The 13,558-nt window shown below is 34.0% G+C and overlaps 1 protein-coding gene across 1 annotated transcript; it reads right to left on the bottom strand.

Moving 5' to 3' along the window:
* Positions 1-781: 781 nt before the first annotated feature.
* Positions 782-1,956, bottom strand: LOC133337918 (muscle segmentation homeobox-like; the record flags this gene model as incomplete). Its single annotated transcript, XM_061546120.1, has 2 exons — positions 782-1,497; positions 1,549-1,956. Coding segments are annotated over 2 exons (1,124 nt in total), but the record flags the coding sequence as incomplete, so codon positions are not given.
* Positions 1,957-13,558: the final 11,602 nt, after the last annotated feature.

Here is a 13,558-nt window from a genome sequence, read left to right as displayed (position 1 = left end):
AACACTGATGGAGGTTGGGAACCATAATTTTTATTATCAGATCAAATGAAACTTGATAATAGAGTCAAATGTTGTAAGGAAGCAAGCCATAATCGATTTATCTTAATTTATCAAAGTTATAGTGAAAATTTATCCCGACTACTGTACCGAGCCTTATTCCATTGATATTTAGCAACTGTCAAGCAATTTGTTTCTCCAAACTACTTAACTACTGTAATCGGGTTTAAATTGATATTATCCAGAGAAATATTATAATGGGCCACAAGCCTGAAAACCCCCACATTCAAATAAAAACCTGCAAAATTAATTGTCAACCATGAAATAACCCAGCATTTACTATTTGGGTTTCATGCCCCGGAACAGTTGGCAAACAAACAGTAAACACCTTTTTTCCTATGTTGTTGGCGTCAAAACAATTAAGTGTCAAATGTCAACACACAATCGACACAAATCATAATCCGGGTGAAGCGTGTGCCCACTTTATTAAGGATAAACAAACAGACGCACGCTTCTCACTTCAGACAATGAATGAATAAAAGGAGGAAGGGATGAATGTACATATGGTCTTTGGCATAAAGTGTTAACCACAATGAATGACAACTACTGACATTAAACCCGTGAACGGATTAGCAATTTTAGGGAAGCAAAAACAGAAGCTGCTGCTCCTGATGGAAATGGCGATGATGGTCATTTTGACAAATTTCTTGGACAAATGAAAGGATTAATGGAACAATACGAAAAATAAAACAAAAACAAATAATGAATGAATGAGCATAATTACCAGATATCGTATGATCCGATAGCCTCGTTGGCGGCGTATGAGCGGGTGTGTGATGATGCGACGACGAATCAATACCAGGTGTGGGTAATCCCGAATACAATGAACTAAAATCCTCGGGTGTGCTGCTGCATTTTCGCTGATGATTGAGCGGATTTTTGTCCATGGAGGTGATGGCGGCAGGTGAGCGACTGTCTTGCACCGACGAGCTAAGTCCCAAAAGGCGATTTTCGTGTGAGGAACCAATGCCCATGAGGCGATTATCTTGAAATGACATAAACTTGGTGTCTTGGGGTACAGAGCCAGCGTGCTGCATACTGGCGGCATGATCCTCGAGTAGACCCTGTTGTAGGCCCAAAAGGCCACCAACTAGATTCGGCCGTAGTTCATCCATGGTTAGTTTACTTTGACCACAACCCCCAGCCGCCGCGGAAAAGTTCAGCTGGCGACTAAAAATGGCAGGAAAGATGTTAAATTGTTGAGAATCCGCTGAGGATTGGGGACTGAGACCAAGTGAAGTGGGTGCTATATGGGGTAGGGAGGGAGCACTGAGCGAGGTAGCAACGGGCGGTACCGATGACGAGGAATGGGTATCCTGAGTAGGGTGAATACCGGCCGTTGATGGTGAACTAGTACCGGTTCCGGATGGATTACCGTTGGTGTTAATGGACGAGGAATTTAGGGGACCTAAAGATGTTGGATTATTGGGTGCAGAGTTACTGGAATGCAATTGTTGTTGTTGTTGCTGCTGCTGTTGATGTTGTTGTTGCGATTGTATGGAAGGTGATGGTGTTGTTTGATGTTGCTGTTGTTGTTGCTGCTGCTGGTGTTGCTGTAGTGCGTGATGTGAATTTAGCAGGGAATGATGGGATTGATGGCCCGCCGTGTGAGCCGCTAAACCGTGTAACGGTGCCGACGCCGAGGCGGACAAATGAGCCGAAGTCGCCGCTGTTGGATGGCTATTGTTGTTATTGCCGACGACTCCACCACCAGAACCCGGGCCGCCGGCACAATTTTGTTGTTTGAAATCCAATTTGTGGCCGGCGTAGAATCTCGAATCGATATACGTTTTGAAGAAATCACCAGGATAATCCAATGGGAAGAATTTAACACTTTCCGCGTTTAGATCGTTAATAGTTGAGGTTAGGTGCAGCGGTGTGGGAGGTTTCGTTGTAGTGCTGTTTATTTTTCTCTTTGTTTTTTATTAGTTGGCAAAAAGTAAGGTTAAATGTTGTTTTGTAATACTTGTTTTTTACACTTTGAGTAATTCTTCTTTATGTTTTGTGTTTTTTTTTTATTTTCACTTTTCTTTAATTCTTCTTTAAATTAGTTTACAAATTCCAACACTATTCAATGTTTACATCCGGTTTGTTTGCCTTCGTTTATGTTTAATTAACGGTACTTTCTAATGTTTACAATAGAATATTTGAAAATTAGATTTCCGTTCAATGCACGTCGTATCAACCGAACGACCGACCAACTTTTGGGACCCTGATTTTTTTGGTTTTGTCTAAAATCGTTAGGAAATTTGTTGCGACGCGTGCCTATGAATGATGATGAGTCGGTCCACAGGAAAAAGAAAACAAAATCCGATTTCAAAGGTGTATAGAAAAGTGAGACTACTTGGCTGGCTGGTTGGCTGGATAGCTGCTTGACTTGACTTAACTTTGGCTTGTGAGTTAATTTTAATAAAGGAAAACTCCAACAACAATAATAATAGTAATAAATACGATGACACCGACGACTGTTTGGTGAATAATGAAATTTGCGTTTTTCATTTAACTCGATCCAGCGTCAACTAATGATGATAGACTGCGGCAAAGGAATATTCGGAATAGTACCAAGGCACACACACACTTGCCGACAGACCGACATATACACAGAAAGTTACAAAAACACGCGCGCACACACACATACATACGCGAATACACTGAGCTATACAAAGTTCAACATATGCCAACTTCGGACGTGGCCCAAACGATGGCAACGACAACGTCTGCTTTGCAGAGAAAAAAACCAAATTGGATACACGAGTACGTCAACGTCGGCGTCAGGATTCCTGACAGAATCCAACAACAACCACAAAAAAACTGTATTCTTCAAACAATACTGGGTTAAACTTTTTCTCAACTGGTCATAACTTTCAAAATTTAAAATGCTCTGCTTAGAGTCGTCTTAAATAATTTAATTAATTTACGAATTTTTTCTTTCGCAACAAAATCAAAAACGGAATTCACAATAAATATTTTCAAAACGTGAGTTTATGTCGTTGTCGGTGTATTAACACTCGTGTTCGCGTTCTGATTTGAAATGATATGCAGGCCAAGTGTGGAGAGCATTGATATAAATCATAACGAAATTAAGGATCATGAAAACCTTAATGTCTCAACGAAAACGTTGACGTTGGCAGAGACGCTGACGTCAACAGCGACGGTTAACGGTTTTTAACTAATGTGTGGTAGTGGTGGGGTTGGGAAAAGTACGACCGGATTTGCTTATGGTTATCATCATCATTTCATTTAGTTAGGCGTTTTTTGTGTGTACGGCAGGACAGGAAGGTGGAGGATGTTAACATCTTTAACATCCCTTGCATACACAAGCATGGTTGGTATTAGTTTTTATTTCTTTTATTGCTCCTTTATGCAGGAACAAAAGAGACAAATACATTTCACAAAACTCCCCATTAAAAATCCTTACAAATGGTTACCAAGTAATCGGTTTTACTTGGCATTCTACACAATCGAATATTGTTTTCTTTTTCTAGCACACACACAACTGTCCATTTGCAATTTCGACTTCTCTAACTCACAAAAAACACACCCCAAATTGATATCTATCTCTCTCTTTCTCACAAACACTCACATTATATTATTCCACTCTCGCAACTCCACAATGTCGACAATGTTGTGTTGTTATGCTACTGCATGGGATTCTATTACAACAACTATGTTTGCCCAGTTATTATTTTGTTGTTGCTATTGTACGTGTTGTTGTTGTTGCTGCTGCCTTACACTTGTCTCTTCGTAAAGCATGACCAAAACAAATGATTGATTTCTCTGGGTTTTTTAATGGTTGTTCAACATTATGATTGTTGTTTTTGTTTTCTTTTTTTCTGGGAGTCACATGTAGGTGCTTGGTATGTGTTTATGTATGCCAAACAGTGTTGCCGCTTTATGATTTAATCTATAAATATAAGTAATAATAAATTATATTGAATGGTATTAAAGATAGTTTAAACCAAAGGCATTTTGTAGGGTTATGAATATACAAATTTTTAAAGAGAACAAATATAAAGTGAATGGCTGAAACATACGAAGATGTCAGGTATACATTGGACGAAATGTCAATTTATGAAGGAATGTCAAAGTTAAATTTGTATTTGAACGACGTTCTTATTCGTTATTTTACATTAAACAGTCGGCTGAAGTCCATGTTAAGACCGGGTCGCGGATCGTTTTGAAATGTTTACAATATGGACACTTCTGCAGTCACATGACTTTCAGAGGCAAATTCAAACTTTAAATGTTAAATAAATCAAAAACAATTACATTTTTTTAATTATCCTTAATACTTTTTTGTAGATCTTTAGGAGTACTCCGGTTTTTAACTTTTGATACAAAAGCCACAAAAGAGCTGTCACTCACGCTAGTGTGACTGGTCTATTTTTTATAAAATATATTCTGTCCTACTCGAACAATCGATTTGATATTATAAATGTCAATATTAATCGAAATTTCCTCACATACTGCAAACATATGCCGACCTTCTTCAATCAAGGCTATCGAAACCTTTAGGTTTATTCCAATTTTTTAAGTTTTTATTTCAAATATTTATTTATTATAAGAAGTATTTATTGTTTTCTACTAATTCTAGTACTTTGTCCGGACTTTTATTTCCTATATTAAGTGTGATTTTCCGAATGTTAGGTGTACTGTACAAATTGTTGCCAATTTTGCCATAGAAAATGTTTTAATTACGTGACCATCACTGTATATGGTTCAAAGTTCGCCAGGGTCCTTGTATTTCCCATGTTTTTTCAATTAATTTAAACTTAAAACAGTTGAAGTTTTGATTACAAAAATGTAACTTTTTATGGAAGAAGTCCATATTTCCTGAGATGTGATACTTAAAATATCCGCGGAGAGCCCTTTAAAGTTCTCAAATGCGATGTGGGTTTAAATTAAAAAAGTCTATACTTTCTGAGATATGGGTCTTCCAAATTCGGTAAATACCTATCATGTTAATGTGTTTATAACCTATCGTGTTATGGTGTTTAATATTGGCCAAGGTAATTATTACTACACCCTTTTCACATGTTATTCAAAACATATGAAATGTAATTCGAGAATTCCATTTGTAATCCACAACAAACAATTTGTAATTCGAGAATTCCATTTGTAATTGATAACATATCGGTAGAAATTCGAGAATTTCATTTGTAATTCATAGAATACCTTTCGAAATTCATAGAATTCATTTGAAATTCATAAACTTCCATTTGAAATTCTAAGTATTGCATCTGAAATGTATAAAATTCCACTTGAAATTAATAAAATTCCATTTGAAATTTAAATAATTCCATTTGAAATTCTTAAAATTTCATTTGAAATACATAACATTTCATTTGTTTTTCATAAAATTAAATTTTAAATTCGAAAAATATTATTGGTAACACACAAGGAATATGTATGAATTTTAAATGAATTGTTATAAATTACAACTGAAATTGTATGAATTACAAGTGAAATTGGAAATTGGATTCTTTGAATATCAAATGGATTTCTTTGAATTTCAAATGAAACTCTACGAAATTCAAATGGAAATATTCGAATTACAAATGAAATTCTTTAAGTTTCAAATGGAATTTTTTGAATTTCATACGAAAAGTTTAAAATTACAAATGAAACGTTGTGAATTATAAATTACATACTCGAATTACATGTGAAATGTTATGAAGTGCAAATTGAGTTTTCGAATTACAAATGAAATTCTTGAATTGCAATTGAAATGTTTTGATTAACATTTGAAAAAGGTGTATTCTACTTGAAATGAGCTGTCATCTGTCCATACCTCGTCCTCGTTGATACATCGCAATAAAAATATTAAACCATTCGGCAATCCCAACAGACACTTTTCTTATTTAGGTACTATTCTCAATTGAACGCTAGTTCCTAGGCAATCTCAAATGTTGTTTGACAGCTTAGCGTTTACATTTATCTACTTAACTTCCGAACTTTGCTTGAAAACATTTGTATAGCAAGGAAGTAACTACTGAAGGTTGTATGGAATAAAAGTCACTACAAGAAAAATCTGTTCTGATGTGATGACAAAGATCGAATCTTGATACGTTGAAATTTACTTCCCAGATGCAATTTCGCAATAAGTTCGATATAAATACAAATTATCAAAATATGACCGTTTAAGCAAGGTCGAGAAGATATCCAGAATAGGCACGTCCAGTTGGGTTAAATGTAAAAGATTTCATCGACTTCAATGTCGTGGTGCATCTTGATTTCTTGTCACAAATTCGTCAATAAGAAATACTACCTCTCATATTTGTGGAAAATCAATCATATATTTTGCATCACGATACACACCAACCCACACAATTATGCTTGTGCGTGAATACCGAATACACCGGACATGGACTTCGCTGCCTCTTTGCTCTTCCCAAAACTGAAGACACGGATAAAAGAAAAAGAATCCTCCTGGGTCCATGTTTCGATATGGCCTCTATACAAAGATCCAACTCATGATGTAAATTATAAAATTTTTGAACAGATCGTGAGCACATTTAAAACCCGAATTGCATGTTATTATCCTTACAGAACTTTTTGTGTGGCCTCAAAAGTTTGTAACGCCACGAAAATTTTCTATGTTTTTCCAGTCGCTATATTTGAATCTGAACCGATTTTCACAAAATCTAAGATATATCATTCTAGACCTAATTCAGTACGCTATGCCAAATTTCGTGCAAAACAAAAGATATATATGGATTTTAATACACCATTTACATTAAATCGAACGAAAATATATATGGGAGCTATAAAAATCTGATCCGATTTTCATGAAACTTAACACACTTCATTCTTAATTCAGTATGTCATGCCAAATTTCGTGCAAATTGAAAGATATACGAAAATATATATGGGAACTATATCTAAATCTGAACCGATTTTCACACACCATATACCAAATTTTGATGACAAAACGAAATATATACAGGGACTTTGGAGCACCATTTATATTAAATCGGACAAAATATATATATATATATATATATATTTCACGAAATTAAACACACATCATTCTAGACTGAATTCGGTACGCTATGCCAAATTTCGGAAAAATCGAAAGATATACAGGGGCTATGGTACACCATTTACATTAAATCGGACAAAAATATATATGGGAACTATATATAAATCTGAACCGATTTTTCTCAATTTAGATAGAAAAAATAAGCTGTGCCAAATTTCATCCAATTCGGATCACATATGCGACATGCACTTTGTTTACAATTTAACATGGGCAGACGGACTGACATAACAAGAACTTTCAAATCTTCAAACATGTAACTCAAAAACGGCAACTCTGGTTCAGGTTGCTGGCGATGTGCCTTGTAAACAAGCGAAATTTCAAAATTGTATTCTACATTGCAAGCACGTAAACGAAGGGTGTCCCTTTATAGATTTGTGTAGGTGTGCGTGCGCTTGTGTATGTGAGCTGCATATTGGCGTATTTTTTTGCTTATGAAAAAAAAACCGAACTACAACAACAAGATTGTGTACAAGCGGAAAATACTATTGAATGTTAATATAAAATGTCTGACACACTTTTTCCGTTTGTTTGATGCTGGTCCTGGTGAAGCTGACGATGCTGATGATGTCGATGACGAGCATCATGTCAAAGATATACACACTGTGACTCTCTTCGATCAGGCTGTCCTGCCAGCCAGTCAGGCTGAACAGCCACCACATGTTTGCAATTTAAATTTTCTTCTTCTTTGCAACTTTAGAGAAGAAGAGATGGCAGATAGGTGATGGTTGTGGTATATCCCGTGCGTCTTGTATGCAAAACAATTGGGGAGGTGGAGAGATGAATGTTATTCAACTTGCAAATTGCCAGCATCTCGATTTAATCTTTTTTGCTGGTGTTTTTCTTTTTTTATTTTGTTGTTTTGGTCGCTTCCACCAGTGAAAGTAATAGAATTGTGTAAGAAGTATTATATTCTCTTTAAATTAGCATAGCGTGCTAACGTTCAGACAACGGTCAGTCAACCAACCAACCAGGCGCCCAATAGTTTGAAGAGAAGAATTGAAGTATTTAAATGGAAAATCGTTAAAAGTTATTTTAATGAAAATTTATTTTTTTGGGATGTAAACTTTTTTTAATTTAATGACATTTAAATTTAATACATACAGTGGTGGTCACAGAATTAAAACATTTACTGTGGTAAACATTTTTTGATCAGCCCTCGATTCGTTTGAAGTATTTTTGAAAATTTTTTAATTCAGAACACTTCGATATACTGCACTTAAGAGATTTAGTGTGAAAATAGAAAATTTTTGCATGCAATTTTTTCATAAATAACGGTTTTTATGAAAATGCATCGACTTTGAAGTGGCCATATAATTAAAACATTGTGTGGGATTTTTTACTTTACTGCATTTTTTGAAAATATTTTTAGAAAATAACTTTAATTTAGTTAAATTATGTAAACTAAGCACCGATAAAATCATTTACAGATAAAAATTTTTGAAAAAAAAAAAATCTGTAAAATCTATCAAAAATGCCAACAATGTGTACAGTACACCTTACATTCAGAAAATCACCCTTATTATAGAAAATAAAGGTCCGAATGCACCATAAATTGCTAGAATTAGTAGAAAACAATAAATAATTCTCAAAATAAATAAATATTTGAAATAAAAACTCAAAAATGGAAATTAACCTAAAGGAACGATTCAATTTCAATAGCCTTTACTGAAGAAGGTCGGGATATTTTTGCAGTATGTGAGAAAATATCGATTGATATTGGTATTTATTATATCAAATCGATTGTTCGAGTAGTACAGAATATATTTTATCAAAAAATATATCAGTCACAACAGAACGAACAGAGATCAACGCCTAGGTTGACGAGTAAAAGTTTCTGGCACACAGCAGCATTTTTGATGTTCAACACAAGACTTCAAATCTTTGTCAAACTGTAAAATGTTTACTTCCTTCATACTAAAATAGATTAAGTGGAAGTTATTCGATTAAAAAAATATTATTTTGGAAAAATGTTGTCATGTTCAATAGATTTTAAGGGTCAAGAGTTGACCATCAAACATGCTGCTGTGTGTCTAAAACTTTTACTCGTCAACATAGGCGTTGATCTCTGTTCGTTCTGTTCTGACTGATATATTTTTTGATAAAATATATTCTGTACAACTAGAACAATCGATTTGATATAATAAATACCAATATCAATCGATATTTTCTCACATACTGCAAAAATATCCCGACCTTCTTCAGTAAAGGCTATTGAAATTGAATCGTTGCTTTAGCTTAATTTCCATTTTTGGGTTTTTATTTCAAATATTTATTTATTTGGAGAATTATTTATTGTTTTCTACTAATTCTAGCAATTTCTGGTGCATTCGGACCTTTATTTTCTATAATAAGGATGATTTTCTGAATGTAAGGTGTACTGTACAAATTGTTGGCATTTTTGATAGATTTTACAGATTTTTTTCAAAAATGTTTATCTGTAAATGATTTTATCGGTGCTTAGTTTACATAATTTAACTAAATTAAAGTTATTTTCTAAAAATATTTTCAAAAAATGCAGTAAAGTAAAAAATCCCACACAATGTTTTAATTATATGGCCACTTCAAAGTCGATGCATTTTCATAAAAACCGTTATTTATGGAAAAATTGCAGGCAAAAATTTTCTATTTTCACACCAAATCTCTTAAGTGCAGTATATCGAAGTGTTCTGAATTAAAAAATTTTCAAAAATACTTTAAACGAATCGAGGGCTGATCAAGAAATTTTTACCACAGTAAATGTTTTAATTCTGTGACCACCACTGTATATAATGGTGTTTTGAAAAACGCATCATTTATTTTAATTTTTTTTTTAATAAATTTGTTTGGAAGTGTATTTTATTTTTATGAGCAAAAGGTAAATATTCCAACAAAGTCTTCGCAAAGTTCGAAATTAAATCAAAATGTGTATTTTTTGATTTCCAATGACAATTTAATGGCGGATAAAATCCTCTGCACAAATCCCGCCGTTTTCAAATAACATGAAGAAATTAATGAGAAAATTCTTCTTATTCTTCTGATTGGTATTTATTTACTATTAGTTTACATTACAGTACATTATTTTCTCGTAATCAGTTTTTTATTGTGGCTTTGGATATGTTTAGTCCCATTTGTTGTGTTTTGTTGCTATGAATTTTGGGTTCATCAGGAACACCAAGCCACATTTTCACCTTTATCAGGATAATGATCCTAAACATAAGTCACATATAGTGCGGATGTGGTTTCTGTATAACTGTGACAAAGTTGTGGATACGCCAGTCAAAAGTGCTGACCTATAAAATAATTGTGGGTCTATGTGATAATGTATCTAAACGGCAACAAAAACGTGAAAGCTTTAAAAACTTCAATATTAGATGAGTGGCACAACATTCCGAACAATTATAACTTGCAAAAGTTGGTCCACTCGATGCAAAAAGATCTACAATGTGTGTAGGATGCAAAGGGTGATCTTAAAAATAATAAAACTATGGGGTTTAATATTATTGTTATTACAAGGGCAGTTCGGAAACTTCTTAGCCTAGCGGTATAAACAGGATAAAGTTTAGTGTTTTGGAAACTTCCATCTTTGTTATGAACACATGTTAAATTTTGTTTCGTTCTGGCAACTCCTTCATATAGAAACCGATGTTCAAAAAGGACGCATCCGCAATTTGTTTACAATGGAAAAATTAGAAACGCGTGCTAAAATTTAAATCTTTTAATAAAAAGGGTTTATGCATGATATGGTATTAAATGATCGACGAATAAAAGTGCGTGATATTGCTAATATTATGGGCATCTCAAATGATCGAGTCCAGTCCATGGACTGAAGCTGGAGGAAGTGCCCCAAAGAAGAATAAATTCAGAGTAGTGTTGAAACTTTTTGGATCAATTAAATGTACAAATTCGAAGAAAAAAGTCCTGGCTTACAACACAAAAAATAATTTTTCATCAAGACAACGTACAGGAATCTTTTAACAATGGCTGAAATCAACGAATTAAAGTATGATTTGCTTGACCACCCACCTTATTCTCCTGACCAGTAATTTTTACTTGTTCGCAAATCTAAAAAAATCCTTCCTGGCAAGCATTTTACCTCAAATGAAGATGGAATTACAGTTGTAAACCACTATTTTGAAGACCTTGAGGAAAACTAGTTGCTAGAAAATCGTTGGACTAAGTGTATTGAAGTTTCAGGAGATTATATTGAAAAATAAAAATTTTTTGAAAAACTAACTACATATTCTCTTTCATTGATAGGCTAAGAAGTTTCCGAACTGCCCTCGTATATCATAAAGTAAAAGAGTTAATTAACAATGTTTGCAATTAATATTTATTTATATTCGCAAGTCATTCTAAATTTGTAAAATGATTCGATTTTATTTTCTTTGTGATTTTTATTTTTTAATTGGTGAATTAAGTTTTAATTCCACACATTTATACTGTTTAATAATAGCATTCATCCACGTGAGTAATATAAAAATATCCACATGGACTTAGGAGATGAAAATGATTTTGAATGTGCATAAAATTCAGAGCACTAACTACCCCAAAATTTTCCCGGGGTTACATTAGAAAGCTTAAATCACAGTTATCTGCAATAAGTTCAAACGTAGAACACAGTCCTCAAATCGCTTGCATACAGCACTTGGGTCGCAGGCAGTGTTGCCAAAACTTTGTCATTAAAAAATGCTAGATTTTGTTTTAAAAAATGCTAGAAAGTGCTAAAAAATTTAAAAAAGTGCCAAATAAAAGTGCTAAAAAGTTTATAGAAGGAATTTCGCTTATAGCTAATAATGAAATCTGTATTTCTTAAAATTTGCTTCCAACCTGGAAATATTCACCTGATATCCTATATATACGATATAGCCATGTATATATAGCTCGCAATATTGAAGACAGATCTTTGAAATTCTGCACATTGCTAATATTCCTAGGATGGTATTGAAAATGGGATATATGTGTCCCCAACCGATTTAGCTATAATTTGATATTTTGGATTTTCATTGGAAACAAGTAAAAAAGTGTCAGTCCGTGTTGCCGGCAGATATATACCCCCAGCCTATGGTTTGCGGAGGTCAGATTATATTATAAGCTTTATATAAGAAATATGTTTTTACCAAAGAGGTTTCGAATTTAATGTTGATAAAATTTTATAATCTACTGGGTCCAATCTTCGCGATGCAATAATAATTCGCCTGATATTGCATTTATAAATATTAAAAATTTTGACCATTCGTGGGGGAGGTACCAGAAGAAGTGGACCAATGGGTCCCATCTTCCTACTTGACCTAGGCTTGGTGAAGATAATAGGTTGTACACAGCTTCGTTAAAATAGGATAGTCCGTTTGCGTGTTATTATAAAATTAGTTTTTAGCACAATTTTTACCATTTTGTGGGGGAGGTACCAGAAGGAGTGGACCAATATTCACCATCTTCGAACTTAAACTAACTTTGGAAGAAAGAAACATGGGGTCTAAAACCAATATTTCGATGAGGCACATTTTCACCGTATCAAAGTGTATATACCCTCAATAGCCATAAGGCTGAGGGTATAAAAAATCTGCCTACCAAACATTATCAATATGGGTCCACGTTTTGGTATAGAGCGGTACCTCAATTATTCGGTGGTTTGGTGACTTTAGGCACGTTATTCAACCAAAGTGGTTTCAATTTGATATTTTGGATTCTCATTAGGCTCCTGCCTAATCTCCATACCAAGAATTATCAATATTGGGCCGTGTTTCGGGGTAGCCTCCAGAGATCAGTCGTGGACGTTTTTTAATAGAATTGATTGTAGGTCCATTTTTTACATAACTCCCATATAAAGTGGGACGTGACCCATTTTTGCTACTATGAAGTTGCTATAATTTGACATTCCAGAAAGTTTATAATTTAGGTCCATGATTTTTTTTTTTTCATTTTCCCAAATAAACAACCTAATACCAGACAATGTCACAGTCACCATATGACTTAATAGGTCTATGTAGAATCGAAAAACGGCAAATTTTTGGTATAAAACCAAATAGTCGGACAATTTTGAAAATATCCAAAAAATAAAAAAAAAATGCTAAAAAAGATGCTAGGTGCTAGATCAATTTTTTTGATGCTAAACGAGTTTAAAAAGTGCTAAATCTAGCACTAAAAGTGCTAAATTGGCAACACTGGTCGCAGGTAAGGAAACCTTGTTAACGCCTTATAAATCAGTAAGTCCATATTTAGAGTATTTAGACATGATGTTTTAAATGAATACAGAGTGAATGCCGTCCTCGAGGTTCTCACCCACCCATCGCAACTGAAGAGCGCACACCACACTACATTAAATCCATTGCTTCGCCAACCCTACTAAACTAATTTCAAAAAATCTGTGATTGCAGCCAGCAAAAGTTGACACAGAAACTGGATGAATTAAACAGGAAAATAAAATTACATATAGGGAATAGAGGACACCATACAAAAAACACTTTTTGATTTCAAGCTCCA

Source organism: Musca vetustissima, unplaced genomic scaffold (genome assembly GCF_032173495.1).
Source record: "Musca vetustissima isolate MV318-11 ecotype Yass unplaced genomic scaffold, APGP_CSIRO_Mvet_v1 utg656397, whole genome shotgun sequence".
NCBI classification, from domain to species: Eukaryota; Metazoa; Arthropoda; class Insecta; order Diptera; family Muscidae; genus Musca; species Musca vetustissima.
This window is presented reverse-complemented; position numbering and strand designations above follow the sequence as displayed.